At 48.5% G+C, this 17449-nt stretch overlaps 1 protein-coding gene across 1 annotated transcript in view; it reads right to left on the bottom strand.

Moving 5' to 3' along the window:
* bcas3 (BCAS3 microtubule associated cell migration factor) overlaps positions 1 to 17449 on the bottom strand; it is a 244269-nt gene that overhangs the window by 152764 nt on the left and 74056 nt on the right. Inside the window, exons 12-13 of the mRNA XM_072457138.1 lie at positions 12779 to 12949; positions 8819 to 8912 (exon numbers count right to left, since the gene is read on the bottom strand). Coding sequence (XP_072313239.1) covers positions 8819 to 8912; positions 12779 to 12949 — 265 coding nt within the window. The remainder of the gene's footprint in view (positions 1 to 8818; positions 8913 to 12778; positions 12950 to 17449) is intronic.

The following is a 17449-nucleotide window of genomic DNA, read 5'->3' as shown; positions in this document are numbered from 1 at the left end:
AGCTGGAGCAGAGCGAGCGAGGGAAGAAGAGGTGAGAGAGAGAGGGAGCAGAAGAGGAGATCTGACCCGGGTAGAGGACATCTTGGTAGAGGACATCTTGGTAAAGGACATCTTGGGTAGAGGACATCTTGGTAGAGGACATCTTGGGTAGAGGACATCTTGGTAGAGGAAATCTTGGTAAAGGACATCGTGGGTAGAGGACATCTTGGTAGAGGACATCTTGGTAAAGGACATCGTGGGTAGAGGACATCTTGGTAGAGGACATCTTGGTAAAGGACATCGTGGGTAGAGGACATCTTGGTAGAGGACATCTTGGTAAAGGACATCGTGGGTAGAGGACATCTTGGTAGAGGACACGTGGTAAAGGACATCGTGGGTAGAGGACATCTTGGTAGAGGACATCTTGGTAAAGGACATCGTGGGTAGAGGACATCTTGGTAGAGGACATCTTGGTAAAGGACATCGTGGGTAGAGGACATCTTGGTAGAGGACATCTTGGTAAAGGACATCGTGGGTAGAGGACATCTTGGTAGAGGACACGTGGTAAAGGACATCGTGGGTAGAGGACATCTTGGTAGAGGACATCTTGGTAAAGGACATCGTGGGTAGAGGACATCTTGGTAGAGGACATCTTGGTAAAGGACATCGTGGGTAGAGGACATCTTGGTAGAGGACATCTTGGTAAAGGACATCGTGGGTAGAGGACATCTTGGTAGAGGACACGTGGTAAAGGACATCTTGCTAGAGGACATCTTGGGTAGAGGACATCTTGGTAGAGGTCATCTTGGTAGAGGACATCTTGGACATCTTGATCACGTTGATTCCTCAGAAACACCAAATGAACTCGTTTCCTGTGTCGTTTTGATTTGAATTCATGCTTTTTTCTCCCGAGCCAAAAGAAAACAACTCGTCTTTTCAGAACTCACGTCCGCTTCACGATGAGTCACGTACGAAACAGCGTCTTCGTGATGGACTGACGAGCGCGTTTGAGAGAAGACAGATCGTGCCTGTCGTCACGTGCGGGTCTTTTAAGGTACGAGCAGTTTTTCTTTGACAACACAAGACTCGAGAGCAGATTCATGGATATTTACCGTATTTTTGGCACTATAAGGCGCGCCTGTCAATGAATGGTCTATTTTCGATCATTTGTCATATATAAGGTGAATTAACCCAAACAAAATCCTTATATAATCCGGCGTGATGTCGTTTTTTGAGAAATCTAAAGGCTTTTAAGTGCGCCTTATAGTGCGGAAAATACGATAATTACTAACAGTCTTCATAATGGACTGACGGCTCGTGCCTGTCGTAACGTGCGCGTCTTTTAAGGTACGAGCAGTTTTTCTTTGACAACACAAGACTCGAGAGCAGATTCATGGATATTTACCGTATTTTTCGCACTATAAGGCACACCGGACTATAAGGCGCGCTGTCAATTAATGGTCTATTTTCGATCATTTGTCATATATAAGGCGCATTAAGACAAACAAAACGACACAAAATCGAGGTCAGTAAAGCACAACCAGAATGAATCCATAAGGCGCACTGTGGCTTTTAAGTGCAGCTTATAGTGCGGAAAATACGGTAATGACTCATCTAAACGGCAGCAGCCTCGACGTTACCTTCTGTCATCTTCTACTGTCACTGTAAAAGACTAAAAATGTCCCGCACGTGGGAATAAAAGGGAATAAAAGCGTAAGAACTCCTCCGGCGGTTAAAACTCACCCATACTACTCCTACAGTCCCAAGATGGCGGCCGATACCCTTTCCCCTGCGAAGCGCCGGCGCAGACACGTTCACGCGTTTTTACAAGGCTTCGTCTCGAGACGCGGGAGAAAAGCAAAAAACGAGTGTCCAGAAGCGATGACGCGGTGACGATATCTAGAAAACACGGGGCTTGGAAATGGGATCGTTTCGATGTTCAGAGGGTCAAGTTTGAGGCGGGACGGTCACTTTTTGAGTTTTCGGGGCGTTCAGAGCCAATCACAGTGTCGTGAGTTCGATTCCTGGCTCTGAAACTTTGCTGAATGTCCTCCCTTCTCTCACCACACCTCCCGGGCGGATAAAAGCAGCTTTAACCTTCCCTCTGAACATAAACGTGGACAAATGGGACGGATACGTGGGATGAAATGTGACAAAAGTGACATTTTATCTCTTGTTTCCTTTAGATTGACTGTATCTGTGCTCGTTCTATTTGTTCATTTTTAGGCCCGAGCCCCAGCAGGGCGGAGGGCCTATTGCTCCCGCAACGCTGCCAAAGGCAGCGTTGCAACTGTCTGACCAAACATGCGGGCGCAGCCCGCATGTTTGGTACCCCGTCGCCCCTGGCAAGTACAGTGAACTAGCCCATGCCGAAGGCATGGATCATGCATACTTACTCTTGCTATGACAGAAATAGTCAACAATTAGTGAATGGGCGTAGCCCATTCACTAATTGTTGACAACAGCAGCACGAAGCGCTGCATTCCTCCAAAAACCCTCCTGGCATCGTCCCGTACGCGAGAATCCATGCCGCAGGCATGGGCCATGCTTGTATCTGCTCAAATCAATGGAAGTCTATGGGGAGTGGGCGGGGCATCCCGACGGAATAGGGAGTGACGAGCGCGTAAGCGCTCGTAATGATGATTCCACCCCATGGCGGCATCGGGAAGGCTTAGAGCTTTCAAACGATGTATAATTTGTTGTTATAGTGGAAACGGCTATATTGTTTTTGCTAAAAATATTTTTTTTTTTTTTTATTGTTCTTCTTCTGCGCTTTGAACTCTAATTTGACCCCCTGAACATGCTCAAAAACTCACCAAACTTTGCCCAAAATTCAGAATCGGCGAAAAATTTAGTTTTTTCTGGGCCATTTTTTTTTTCCAAAAAAAATGGCGCGACAGCGCCACCGACAAAAGTCAAAATACATTGCGCCTATGGGAGACGCCCCGAGGTCAACTTTGTCGTAAATCTACGAAATTCGGAACACGCATTCCTCTTGTGAGGACAAAAAACAAATATTATTATGGCCACGCCCCCAGACTTACCCTATGGCCGCCATCTTCCTTTGAAAATGAAAACACGCTGTGTTAGCCATTTTGTTCACGTCAAACTTTGACGAACTCCTCCTAGGGCGTTTTGCCCACCAACTTCAAAATCGGCGGACGTCTTCTGGACAAGTGGGGCATCTAAAGTTATCCAATTTTTTGATATACCTTTTACGGTCTGTGTGCGGCGCAGCCGCAAAGTTGGACAACTTATTTTGGGATATTGCAGATCTAAAAATTGTTCCCATTTGATCAAAACAAGTCCGATTAGGACCAAATTTGAATCAGTTGTTCAACTTTCTAGTTTGGACCAGTTTATGATGACAAAATTGAAATGGGCGTGATAGCGCCCCCTACAGAGTGACCTTTAAATTAACATTGAAGGTCAAAAATTAGTTTTACCAAAATGTTCTAAACTTTACCCAAAATTCTATTTTGGCGTCCCGATCAAAAAAGCCAATCAGACAAATGCCTTAATTTTTACGGCGTAGTCGTAGCGATGACATAAACCTCCCATGTTATCCCTATGGGAAAACCGCTAAATCTCTCGAATATCCACATTTTTCTGTTTCACACTTTAACGAAGTCCTCCTAGTGCGTTTTGCCCACCGACCTCAAAATCGGTGTACGTCCCCTAGACAAGTGGTGCATCTAAAGTTATCCAAATTTTAAGGATAGCTTTTACGGTCTCTGTGCGACGGAGCCGCAAACGTTTCCCAGAATTCTGACTATTTGGCCTTCAGAGTGGCCTATAAACAATAGTTTTTCCAAAAGACATGATATTTTGAACAAAATTCAAATTTGCCATCCTGATCATAAAAGTATGAGAGCCAAAGTCATATTTTGTACGGCGTAACCGTAGCGATGACAGAAACATCCCATGTTATCCTTATGGGAAAATCGTACAATCGCTCAAATCACCACATTTTTACGCTTCACACTTTAATGAACTCCTCCTAGGGCGATTGCCCGATCAAGTTCATATTTGAAGAATATCATCTACACTAACGCGGCATCAAAAGTTATCCATATTTTTATTCCAAGTGCTACGGTCTCTGTGCGGCGGAGCAGCACATTTGACTGACACTTGTGTTCATTTGCACTGGATTGGCCATGTCCAATGTGTCGCCGTCTGTCAAGTTCTTTTTTAATTCAACACAATAAGGGCGCCATCTTTATCAAGTCGAAAGCGCAGAGTCGGAAGGCCGGCGGCCCGCGAGGGCCGTTGGATGCCGCTTGCGGCTTTAATTTTTCTTGTTCTTCTTCAGCGCTTTGATCTCTAATTTGACCCCCTGAACATGCTCAAAAACTCACCAAATTTTGCCCAAAATTCAGAATCGGCGAAAAATTTTATTTTTTCTGAGACATTTTTTTTTTCTCAAAAAATGGCGCGACAGCGCCACCGACAAAAGTCAAAATACATTGCGCCTATGGGAGACACCCCGAGGTCAACTTTGGCGTAAAGCTACGCAATTCGGGACACGCATTCCTCTCGTGAGGACAAAAAACAAATATTATTGTGGCCACGCCCCCAGACTTACCCTATGGCCGCCATCTTCCTTTTAAAATGAAAACACGCTGTGTTAGCCATTTTGTTCACGTCAAACTTTGACGAACTCCTCCTAGGGCGTTTTGCCCACCGACTTCAAAATCGGCGTACGTTCTCTGGACAAGTGGTGTATCTAAAGTTATCCAAATTTTAAGGATTACTTTTACGGTCTCTGTGCGACGGAGCCGCAAACGTTTCCCAGAATTCTGACTATTTGGCCTTCAGAGTGGCCTATAAACAATAGAGTTTTTCCAAATGACATGATATTTTGAACAAAATTCTAATTTGCCATCCTGATCATAAAAGTATGAGAGCCAAAGTCATATTTTGTACGGCGTAACCGTAGCGATGACAGAAACATCCCATGTTATCCTTATGGGAAAATCGTAGAATCGCTCAAATCACCACATTTTTACGCTTCACACTTTAACGAACTCCTCCTAGGGCGATTGTCCGATCAAGTTCATATTTGGAGAATATCATCTACACAAGCGGGGCATCAAAACTTATCCATATTTTGATTCTATGTGCTACGGTCGCTGTGTGGCGGACCCGCAAATATATATCAGAAATGGAAAAACTGCGAAATCTCTAAAATGACCACATTTTTACGCTTCACACTTTAACGAACTCCTCCTAGTGCGTTTTGCCCACCAACCTCAAAATCGTTGTACGTCCTCTAGACAAGTGGGGTATCTAAAGTTATCCAAATTTTAAGGATAACTTTTACGGTTTCTGTGCGACGGAGCCGCAAACGTTTCCCAGAATTCTGACTATTTGGCCTTCAGAGTGGCCTAGAAACAATAGAGTTTTTCCAAATGACATGATATTTTGAACAAAATTCTAATTTGCCATCCTGATCATAAAAGTATGAGAGCCAAAGTCATATTTTGTACGGCGTAACCGTAGCGATGACAGAAACATCCCATGTTATCCTTATGGGAAAATCGCAGAATCGCTCAAATCACCACATTTTTACGCTTCACACTTTAACGAACTCCTCCTAGGGCGATTGCCCGATCAAGCTCATATTTGGGGAAATCATCTACACAAACGGGGCATCAAAAGTTATCCATATTTTGATTTTAAGTGGTACGGTCTCTGTGCCGTGGAGCTGCAAATATACTGTCACAAATGGGAAAACGCCAAATCTTTGAAATGTCCACATTTACGCTTCACACTTTAACAAACTCCTCCGTGGGCAATAGCCCGATCAAGCTTTACTTTGGGAAATATCATTTACACAAGCGCGGGATCAAAAGTTATCCATATTTATATTCCAAGTGCTACGGTCTCTGTGCGGCAGCGCAGCAAATTTGACTGACACTTGTGTTCATTTGCACTGGATTGGCCATGTCCAATGTGTCGCCGTCTGTCAAGTTCTTTTTTAATTCAACACAATAAGGGCGCCATCTTTATCAAGTCGAAAGCGCAGAGTCGGAAGGCCGGCGGCTCGCGAGGGCCGTTGGATGCCGCTTGCGGCTTTAATGTTTGGTTTGTATTTAAAAAATCTGAATAAACATGTGTGAATAAACTACAAAATGTGTGAAAAACCTGCTCCGGGGCAACAGTGCTTTTCTTTATAAAAGAGTCTGGAGGAGTTTTTAGCATAAACATCTCTTTCAAACACATAAAACGGCACAAATAAAGTGACTGACAGTTTGGCCACTTTTAAAAGTCTTTGTGTGGTTCGGTCTGGTCTGGAACAAGCTGAAAACACTGAGAATAATGTGACATTTCTTTGCATTGATGCGTCTCCAAAGCAAATGTGGGCGTGGCTTCTCGATTGCCATGACGCCGTAACAAATGGACTCCACATCGTTTGATGGAACAGGACTTTGGCTTCGATTAATCAGATTTTTCTTTAACATGTTTAGTGTTGATCATCCGTATTCCCGGCTCACATGAGATCATTGTTTTGCTTTGGGAGACTTTAGGTCCCGGGTCGAAGGTCTGGGGACCGGGGTCTGGGGTCCGGGGTCTGGGGTCCGGGGTCTGGGGTCCGGGGTCTGGGGCCGGGGTCTGGGGTCCGAGTCTGGGGTCCGGGGTCTGGGGTCCGGGGTCTGGGGCCGGGGTCTGGGGTCCGAGTCTGGGGTCCGGGTCTGGGGTCTGGGGTCCGGGTCTGGGGGCCCGGGTCCGTGTCTGGGGTCTGGGTCTGGGGCCCGGGGTCTGGGGTCCGGGTATGGGGCCGGGGTCTGGGGTCCGGGTCTGGGGTCCGGGTCTGGGGTCCGGGGGCCCGGGTCCGGGTCTGGGGTCTGGGGTCTGGGTCTGGGGTCTGGGGTCTGGGTCTGGGGCCGGGGTCTGGGGCTGGGGTCTGGGGGCCTTGGTCCGGGGTCTGGGTCCGGGTCTGGGGTCCGGGTCTGGGGTCCGGGGTCTAGGGGCCCGGGTCCGGGTCTGGGTCTGGGGCCGGGGTCTGGGGTCTGGGGGCCTTGGTCCGGGGTCTGGGTCCGGGTCTGGGGTCCGGGTCTGGGGCCTTGGTCCGGGGTCTGGGGTCCATAGCGTGTTCTCTGGCGTCAGGGGAATGAAAGTGGTAGAGTTTATAATGATGTCTTTAGCCTCTCTCCAGACTTCACTGTGTTTGAGAGAAGAAACTACATCTGTGAACAAAGTACTACAGTCAAAGTATAAAAGTACTACAGTACTACAGTCAAAGTATAAAAGTACTACAGTCAAAGTATAAAAGTACTACAGTCAAAGTATAAAAGTACTACAGTACTACAGTCAAAGTATAAAAGTACTACAGTCAAAGTATAAAAGTACTACAGTCAAAGTATAAAAGTACTACAGTATAAGTATAAAAGTACTACAGTCAAAGTATAAAAGTACTACAGTCAAAGTATAAAAGTACTACAGTATAAGTATAAAAGTACTACAGTCAAAGTATAAAAGTACTACAGTCAAAGTATAAAAGTACTACAGTATAAGTATAAAAGTACTACAGTCAAAGTATAAAAGTACTACAGTCAAAGTATAAAAGTACTACAGTCAAAGTATAAAAGTACTACAGTATAAGTATAAAAGTACTACAGTCAAAGTATAAAAGTACTACAGTCAAAGTATAAAAGTACTACAGTATAAGTATAAAAGTACTACAGTCAAAGTATAAAAGTAATACAGTCAAAGTATAAAAGTACTACAGTCAAAGTATAAAAGTACTACAGTAAAAGTATAAAAGTACTACAGTCAAAGTATAAAAGTACTACAGTCAAAGTATAAAAGTACTACAGTACTACAGTCAAAGTATAAAAGTACTACAGTCAAATAAAAGTACTGTGTCTGGGGTAAATAATGATCACAGTTTTACATCCGTAAGTTGCAGTTTGTGAAGAAAATTTGACAAACAAGGAAGTAGATAGAATCCCTCTGTGATGTCATCAAAAAGCGCCGTTCAATTAAAAATACATTGAACATTTGCAACTTACACCTTTGTATGACATTTAACAACCTTTGACTATTAAAAACATAAATACTTGCAGAGCGTTTTGACTCAACAACTTGAATAAATCATCATTCATTTTGTCTTTTGTCAATTTAAATCGTTCTTTTTCTGTCACATGTTCTAATGTGTGTGTGTGTGTGTGTGTGTGTGTCTGTATGTGTGTGTGTGTGTGTGTGTGTGTCTCTGTGTGTGCGTGTGTGTGTGTCTGTATGTGTGTGTGTGTGTGTGTGTGTCTGTATGTGTGTGTGTGTGTGTGTGTCTGTATGTGTGTGTGTGTGTGTCTGTATGTGTGTGTGTGTGTGTCTGTATGTGTGTGTGTGTGTGTGTGTGTGTCTCTGTGTGTGCGTGTGTGTGTGTCTGTGTCTGTGTGTGTCTGTGTGTGTGTCTGTGTCTGTGTGTGTGTGTGTGTGTCTGTGTGTGTGTGTGTGTGTCTGTGTGTGTGTGTGTGTGTCTGTGTCTGTGTGTGTCTGTGTGTGTGTCTGTGTCTGTGTGTGTGTGTGTGTGTGTGTCTGTGTGTGTGTGTGTGTGTCTGTGTCTGTGTGTGTCTGTGTGTGTGTGTGTGTGTCTGTGTGTGTGTGTGTGTGTCTGTGTGTCTGTGTGTGTGTGTGTTGCATGTTGTGTGTGTGTGTGTGTGTCTCTGTGTGTGCGTGTGTGTGTGTCTGTGTGTGTGTCTCTGTGTGTGCGTGTGTGTGTGTGTGTCTGTGTGTGTGTGTGTGTGTGTCTGTCTGTGTGTGTCTGTGTGTGTGTGTGTGTGTGTTGCACGTTGTGTGTGTGTGTGTGTGTGTGTGTGTGTGTTGTGCGTCTCACCGCTGGGGTTGAATTGCATGCAGGATATGGGTTTGTCGTGTGCGGGGAAGTGAGCCACGACTCCTCCTCCGTCCGACTCTTCACTGACCACGACCTGGACGCGCCACAAACACAAACGTCACAATCGTTTTCTGACACTGACGACACACGAAAACCAGACCAGGGACTTTCCCGCCGCCCGGGCTGGCACCGGGGAGGAGGGCTGTGCACATGGGGGGGTGTAGACATGGGGGGGCTGTGCACATGAGAGGGGCTGTGCACATGAGGGGGGGCTCTGCACATGGGAGGTGTGCACATGGGGGGGCTCTGCACATGGGAGGTGTGCACATGAGGGGGGCTGTGCACATGAGGGGGCGCTGTGCACATGAGAGGGGCTGTGCACATGAGGGGGGGCTCTGCACATGGGAGGTGTGCACATGAGGGGGGCTGTGCACATGAGGGGGGGCTCTGCACATGGGAGGTGTGCACATGAGGGGGGCTGTGCACATGAGGGGGCGCTGTGCACATGAGAGGGGCTGTGCACATGAGGGGGGGCTCTGCACATGGGAGGTGTGCACATGAGGGGGGGCTCTGCACATGAGGGGGCGCTGTGCACATGGGGGGGCTCTGCACATGGGGGGGCTCTGCACATGGGGGGGGGGCTCTGCAGACGTGTCGTTGGCTCTCGCGGAGGCCAGAGAGAGAAATAAGACAATAAGTTCAGAAGTGACTGATTAAGAAGTATTTGTCTTGGTTTGAGCGTTTTGACTTGATTAAAATAAGATGTCGATGGAACAAGAACGTGTTGTTCTGATTTCAAGAGAAGCGGCTTTTTTTGTCTCATTTCAAGTCTGGTGCTGGTCTTGTTCTTATTTTGATGTTTGTTCCACTGGAAACTTAAACCTGTTACTGCCTCTTTGACCTGCGCACACTGGTCAGACCTGTGCACACTGGTCAGACCTGTGCACACTGGTCAGACCTGTGCACACTGGACAGACCTGTGCACACTGGTCAGACCTGTGCACACTGGACAGACCTGTGCACACTGGTCAGACATGTGCACACTGGTCAGACCTGTGCACACTGGTCAGACCTGTGCACACTGGTCAGACCTGTGCACACTGGTCAGACCTGTGCATGCTGGACAGACCTGTGCACACTGGACAGACACAAATGTCATTGCTTCTTAAAAGAGGATGTTAAGTTCCACATGTGAGTGTGATGCATCATGGGAAAGCTTAGTCCTTCTAGTTTCTGCACATGTGCAGATGTCCCACTGTCAGGGCTTCAGAACTCACACCACAGAAGCACAAACTAAATACTTCCTTTTTTACTCTCGTCTGAATATTGTCCATTTGTAAAGGTCCTAAAGACAGACTTCATTGTGTTTATGCTGTTCACTGTTGTCATGACAACAACTATGTCAAGTTTCACATCTAGAACAGAAGCATTTTGTGCTTTTGACCTTTTTGTATCAAAAAGTAAAAGTTATTCAAATATGTGCCAAACTGTTTTATTACAACTTTAGCTCCTCTATGATCATAAAACATACATGTTGATATTTTGCTCCTCCTGCACCTCCTCCTCTTCCTCCTCCTCCTGCACCTCCTCCTCTTCCACCTCCTCCTCCTCCTCATGACACAGAGCAGGCCCGGCGTGAGTGAAGGCGCGTCCTGCTCTTACAGTAGAAGAAAGCGAGGGATCGTGTGGGGCTCCTCCTCCACCTCCTCCTCCTCCTCCTGCACCTCCTCCTCTTCCACCTCCTCCTCCTCCTCATGACACAGAGCAGGCCCGGCGTGAGTGAAGGCGCGCCCTGCTCTTACAGTAGAAGAAAGCGAGGGATCGTGTGGGGCTCCTCCTCCACCTCCTCCTCCTCCTCTTGCACCTCCTCCTCTTCCACCTCCTCCTCCTCCTCATGACACAGAGCAGGCCCGGCGTGAGTGAAGGCGCGTCCTGCTCTTATAGTAGAAGAAAGCGAGGGATCGTGTGGGGTTCCCGACTGTACAATGTTCTCCAACACGTCTCATTAAAACCCTGACAGCCGGCGATTGGTCACGGTTCTGCTGTGGCGGCGGCGGCGAGGGGGATGAAGAGGAGGGGAAGCTTTCAGAAAGGTCCCGGGAGCGCGTCGCGGGGCAAACGGGTCGGTTCAAAGGTCACGGAGATGTTCCTCAGGCTAAAGATGTTAACTGGTGTGTTGTTTCAAGGCAATCTGACCAGAAACAGCTTCTGACTCTAAACGGGCCGAGCTGTTAAAACTCTCTCGAACCACTTTGACAAGCTAGCGTTAGCTGACCGCTATCCAGCTAATCACACTCACCTTTTAGGTTGACAATCACCTGCAAACACACCTGGACTTTCTTCTTTGGTGAATCTTGTTTCTGTTTTTACCTCGTTCTGACTCAAATCACCTCCACAACGACCGCGCTCCTGCATTAGCACGTCGCGGCAAGCTAGCTTCTGTTTATGTTCCCTTTGCAATTCCCTCTGCTGCCAGTAGATGGATCGCTAACAGAAATAATGACGGGGGAACGCCTGGCAGATAGAACGTAATGTGTGCTTTTCAATACATATATTATTATTATTATTTTTAAACGTTTTTTTTTTAAGTTTTGACAGTTTATTCTCCGTCTTTTGGTTGGAAAGTCTTCTTATTGCCCAGATGACTGCAACTGAATCTTCTTTTCAACACTCCAGGACCAATGAGGGACACAAGCTTTTTTTTTAAAGTAATAAAACAAGAAGTTCCAAAACCTTAACATTAGAAATCTGGGAAATTTGAAACTGGGTGTTTTTGTGAGTCTCAGAGGAGCAGAGAAGAGGAGGAGCAGAGAAGATGAGGAGCAGAGAAGATGAGGAGCAGAGAAGATGAGGAGCAGAGAAGAGGAGGAGCAGAGGAGCAGAGAAGAGGAGGAGCAGAGGAGCAGAGAAGGTGAGGAGCAGAGAAGAGGAGGAGCAGAGAAGATGAGGAGCAGAGAAGCAGAGAAGATGAGGAGCAGAGAAGAGGAGGAGCAGAGGAGCAGAGAAGAGGAGGAGCAGAGAAGAGGAGGAGCAGAGGAGCAGAGAAGAGGAGGAGCAGAGAAGATGAGGAGCAGAGAAGAGGAGGAGCAGAGGAGCAGAGAAGGTGAGGAGCAGAGAAGAGGAGGAGCAGAGAAGATGAGGAGCAGAGAAGAGGAGGAGCAGAGGAGCAGAGAAGATGAGGAGCAAAGGAGCAGTGAAGAGGAGGAGCAGAGAAGATGAGGAGCAGAGGAGCAGAGAAGAGGAGGAGCAGAGAAGCAGAGAAGATGAGGAGCAGAGAAGAGGAGGAGCAGAGGAGCAGAGAAGAGGAGGAGCAGAGAAGAGGAGGAGCAGAGAAGATGAGGAGCAGAGAAGAGGAGGAGCAGAGGAGCAGAGAAGAGGAGGAGCAGAGAAGAGGAGGAGCAGAGAAGATGAGGAGCAGAGAAGAGGAGGAGCAGAGGAGCAGAGAAGGTGAGGAGCAGAGAAGAGGAGGAGCAGAGAAGATGAGGAGCAGAGAAGAGGAGGAGCAGAGGAGCAGAAAAGAGGAGGAGCAGAGGAGCAGAGAAGATGAGGAGCAAAGCAGCAGTGAAGAGGAGGAGCAGAGAAGATGAGGAGCAGAGGAGCAGAGAAGAGGAGGAGCAGAGAAGATGAGGAGCAGAGGCGAAGAGAAGATGAGGAGCAGAGGAGCAGAGAAGAGGAGGAGCAGAGAAGAGGGGAGCAGAGAAGAGGGGAGCAGAGAAGATGAGGAGCAGAGGAGCAGAGAAGAGGAGGAGCAGAGAAGAGGAGGAGCAGAGAAGAGGTGGAGCAAAGGAGCAGAGAAGATGAAAACAAAAAGATGAATTATTTTTTCATTTTATTCCTTTCCTTATGCTCTCTCTGGTCTTGCTTGATTTTTTTGGTGTTTTTAATGTGTTTTTATTGATTTATTATTATTGTGGCTTCTTTTTTTGTTTGTTTGTTTGTTTGTTTGTTTGTTGCACTGACCTGTCCCTCGCCGACGCTCTGGGTGTCGATGACCGTGACCACCCCGGGGCTGTGGGGGCTGCGGCGGGCGGCGCTGTGGGCGGCGCCCTCCTCGTCGGGCGTGGCGGCGGGTATCGTGCCCGCCAACTGGTTCACCACCTTCCCCACCATGGTCAGGCCCGTCTTCAGAGTCTGAGGGGGGCAGAGGAGGAGGAGAGGATGTGCAGAGGAGGAGAGGAGGAGCAGAGGAGAAGGAGAAGAGGAGGAGGAGCAGAGGAGAGGAGCAGAGGAGAGAAGAAGATGAGGAGGAGCAGAGGAGAGGAGGAGCAGAGGAGGAGGAGGAGAGAAGAAAAGAAGGAGCAGATGAGCACGAGAGGAGCAGAGGAGGAGAAGAAGAGGAGGAGAGGAGGAGGTTAATGAGGGCTTCATTAATTTAATTTCTTTCTACAGGAAAACTCAATGAGAAAAGTTCTTTTTCACTTGTTCAACACAGAATAAACTAAACACACATAAAACAATCAATAAAAATAACCCTAACCCTAGACACACTTCTGTAAAACAAGTGCATCTGACCTTTCAGCAACCCTAACCCTACCCTAACCCTAACCCTAACCCCAACCCCAACCCCAACCCCAACCCTAACCCTAACCCTAACCCTACTCTAACCCTAACCCTAACACTAACCCTAACACTAACCCTAACACTAACACTAACCCTAACACTAACCCTAACCCTAACACTAACCCTAACACTAACCCTAACCCTAACACTAACCCTAACCCTAACACTAACCCTAACCCTAACACTAACCCTAACCCTAACACTAACACTAACCCTAACCCTAACACTAACCCTAACACTAACCCTAACACCAACCCTAACCCTAACACTAACCCAAACCCAACCCAACCCTAACCCTAACCCTAACCCTAACCCTAACACTAACACTGACACTAACCCTAACACTAACCCAAACCCAACCCTAAAACTAACACTAACCCTAACCCTAACCCTAACCCTAACCCTAACCCTAACCCTAACCCTAACCCTAACCCTAACCCTAACCCAAACCCAACCCTAAAACTAACACTAACACTAACCCTAACCCTAAACCCTAACCCTAACCTTAACCCTAACTCTAACTTTAACACTAACACTAACACTAACCCAACCCTAAAACTAACACTAACACTAACACTAACCCTAACCCTAGACCCTAACCCTAACCTTAACCCTAACCTTAACCCTAACATTAACCCTAACCCTAACCCTAACACTAACCCTACCTTAACCCTAACCTTAACCCTAACCCTAACCTTAACCCTAACCTTAACCCTAACCTTAACCCTAACACTAACACTAACACTAACACTAACACTAACCCTAACACTAACCCTAACCTTAACCCTAATCCTAACACTAACCTTAACCTTAACCCTAGCCCCAACCCTAACCTTAACCTTAACCTTAACCCTAACCTTAACCCTAACCTTAACCCTAACCCTAACCTTAACCCTAACCCTAACCTTAACCCTAACCTTAACCCTGACCTTAACCTTAACCTTAACCCTGACCCTAACCTTAACTTTAACCCTGACCCTAACCCTGACCTTAACCTTAACCCTAAACTTAACCCTAACCCTGACCCTAACCTTAATATTAACCCTGACCCTAACATTAACCCTGACCCTAACCTTAACCCTGACCCTAACCCTAATCTTAACCCTAACCCTGACCCTAACCTTAACCCTAACCCTAACCTTGACCCTGACCATAACCATAACCTTAACCCTAACCCTAACCTTGACCCTGACCCTAACCCTGACCATAACCTTAACCTTAACCTTAACCCTAACAACTGACCCTGACCCTGAAATCACTTTAGACTTTTGTGACTGGAATAAGTGATCTTAAAGTGAACTTAGAGTGATCTTAGATTGATCTTAGAGTGTCACAGACAGGACAGAGTCTGAGCTCAGAGTATCGTCCTCTTCAGATAAAGACCAGCCGCGGCGACTGTCCTCAGATGAACACTGTGTGTGAGAGGAGCAGAGGAGGCTCCTGTGTGTGTGTGTGTGTGTGTGTGTACTGTGTGTAGTGTGTGTGTGTGTGTGTGTGTACTGTGTGTACTGTGTGTAGTGTGTGTGTGTGTGTGTGTGTACTGTGTGTGTGTGTGTGTGTGTGTGTTTGTAGTGTGTGTGTGTGTGTGTGTGTGTACTGTGTGTAGTGTGTGTGTGTGTGTGTGTACTGTGTGTGTGTGTGTGTTTGTAGTGTGTGTGTGTGTGTACTGTGTGTGTGTGTGTGTGTGTAGTGTGTGTGTGTGTGTGTACTGTGTGTGTGTGTGTGTGTTTGTAGTGTGTGTGTGTGTGTGTGTGTAGTGTGTGTGTGTGTGTGTACTGTGTAGTGTGTGTGTGTGTGTGTGTGTGTGTGTGTAGTGTGTGTGTGTGTCGTGTGTAGTGTGTGTGTGTGTGTGTGTGTGTAGTGTGTGTGTGTGTGTGTGTGTGTAGTGTGTGTGTGTGTGTGTGTGTCGTGTGTAGTGTGTGTGTGTGTGTGTGTGTAGTGTGTGTGTGTGTGTGTGTGTACTGTGTGTGTGTGTGTGTGTGTGTAGTGTGTGTAGTGTGTGTGTGTGTGTGTGTGTACTGTGTGTGTGTGTGTCGTGTGTGTGTGTGTGTGTGTGTGTGTACTGTGTGTGTGTGTACTGTGTGTGTGTGTGTGTGTAGTGTGTGTGTGTGTCGTGTGTAGTGTGTGTGTGTGTGTGTGTGTGTAGTGTGTGTGTGTGTGTGTGTGTAGTGTGTGTGTGTGTGTGTGTGTCGTGTGTAGTGTGTGTGTGTGTGTGTGTGTAGTGTGTGTGTGTGTGTGTGTGTACTGTGTGTGTGTGTGTGTGTGTAGTGTGTGTGTGTGTCGTGTGTAGTGTGTGTGTGTGTGTGTGTGTGTGTAGTGTGTGTGTGTGTACTGTGTGTGTGTGTGTGTGTGTAGTGTGTGTGTGTGTCGTGTGTAGTGTGTGTGTGTGTGTGTGTGTGTGTGTAGTGTGTGTGTGTGTGTGTGTGTCGTGTGTAGTGTGTGTGTGTGTACTGTGTGTGTGTGTGTGTGTGTAGTGTGTGTGTGTGTCGTGTGTAGTGTGTGTGTGTGTGTGTGTGTGTGTGTAGTGTGTGTGTGTGTGTGTGTGTCGTGTGTAGTGTGTGTGTACTGTGTAGTGTGTGGCTGGAGGTGGGCGTCGGCCTCACACACACCTCTGCTGCTGGTGGAACAGGATAGTGCTGCTTAAGTGGAGTCTATCTCACCTCCTCAGTGTCTTGGGCTAATGGAGTGAGTGTCTGTCTGTGAGTGAAGCGCCAAAGGGGCCCCGGAGCCTAATCAGGCATTCAGCCTCGTCAATACAGCGTGGCGCCGCGCGTGGGCTCTGTCTCTACACACTCACTAACGCCGTCTGAGCAGCGCCTGTGTAAAGTGCCACAGAGGCATCAATTATTAAGCCAGGCGTTTGCCTCCTAATTGATCAACACTAATGTGTTTTGTAATCACTGCAGTTGTGCACTTCTTAGTGCTGGTCCAAACCAATCGATGGGTCGCTGCAGGAGGAGAGGAGCGAGGAGCGAGGAGGAGCGAGGAGAGGAGCGAGGAGAGGAGCGAGGAGCGAGGAGGAGCGAGGAGCGAGGAGGAGCGAGGAGAGGAGCGAGGAGAGGAGCGAGGAGGAGCGAGGAGAGGAGCGAGGAGAGGAGCGAGGAGCGAGGAGGAGCGAGGAGAGGAGCGAGGAGAGGAGCGAGGAGCGAGGAAGAGCGAGGAGAGGAGCGAGGAGAGGAGCGAGGAGCGAGGAGGAGCGAGGAGCGAGGAGGAGCGAGGAGAGGAGCGAGGAGAGGAGCGAGGAGCGAGGAGGAGCGAGGAGCGAGGAGGAGCGAGGAGAGGAGCGAGGAGAGGAGCGAGGAGGAGCGAGGAGAGGAGCGAGGAGAGGAGCGAGGAGCGAGGAGGAGCGAGGAGAGGAGCGAGGAGAGGAGCGAGGAGCGAGGAGGAGCGAGGAGCGAGGAGGAGCGAGGAGAGGAGCGAGGAGAGGAGCGAGGAGCGAGGAGGAGCGAGGAGGAGCGAGGAGAGGAGCGAGGAGAGGAGCGAGGAGCGAGGAGGAGCAAGGAGAGGAGCGAGGAGAGGAGCGAGGAGGAGCGAGGAGAGGAGCGAGGAGAGGAGCGAGGAGGAGCGAGGAGCGAGGAGGAGCGAGGAGAGGAGCGAGGAGAGGAGCGAGGAGCGAGGAGGAGCGAGGAGGAGCGAGGAGAGGAGCGAGGAGAGGAGCGAGGAGCGAGGAGGAGCGAGGAGAGGAGCGAGGAGAGGAGCGAGGAGAAGAGAGAGGAGAGGAGTGGAGCGAGGAGAGGAGCGAGGAGGAGCGAGGAGGAGCGAGGAGAGGAGCGAGGAGAGGAGCGAGGAGGGGAGCGAGGAGAGGAGCAAGGAGGAGCTCTGAGAGGAGCTCTGAGCTCTGAGAGGAGCTCTGAGAGGAGCGAGGAGGAGTGAGGAGGAGCGAGGAGAGGAGCGAGGAGAGGAGCGAGGAGCGAGGAGGAGCGAGGAGAGGAGCGAGGAGAGGAGCGAGGAGGAGCGAGGAGAGGAGCGAGGAGAGGAGCGAGGAGAGGAGCGAGGAGAGGAGCGAGGAGAGGAGCGAGGAGAAGAGAGAGGAGAGGAGCGAGGAGAGGAGCGAGGAGAGGAGCGAGGAGG

This window comes from Eucyclogobius newberryi, unplaced genomic scaffold (assembly GCF_026437365.1).
Source record: "Eucyclogobius newberryi isolate DKJ021-1_F unplaced genomic scaffold, fEucNew1.0.hap1 SCAF_10, whole genome shotgun sequence".
NCBI classification, from domain to species: Eukaryota; Metazoa; Chordata; class Actinopteri; order Gobiiformes; family Gobiidae; genus Eucyclogobius; species Eucyclogobius newberryi.
The sequence above is the reverse complement of the archived record's forward strand: the minus strand, read 5'-3'. Positions and strand labels throughout refer to the sequence as shown.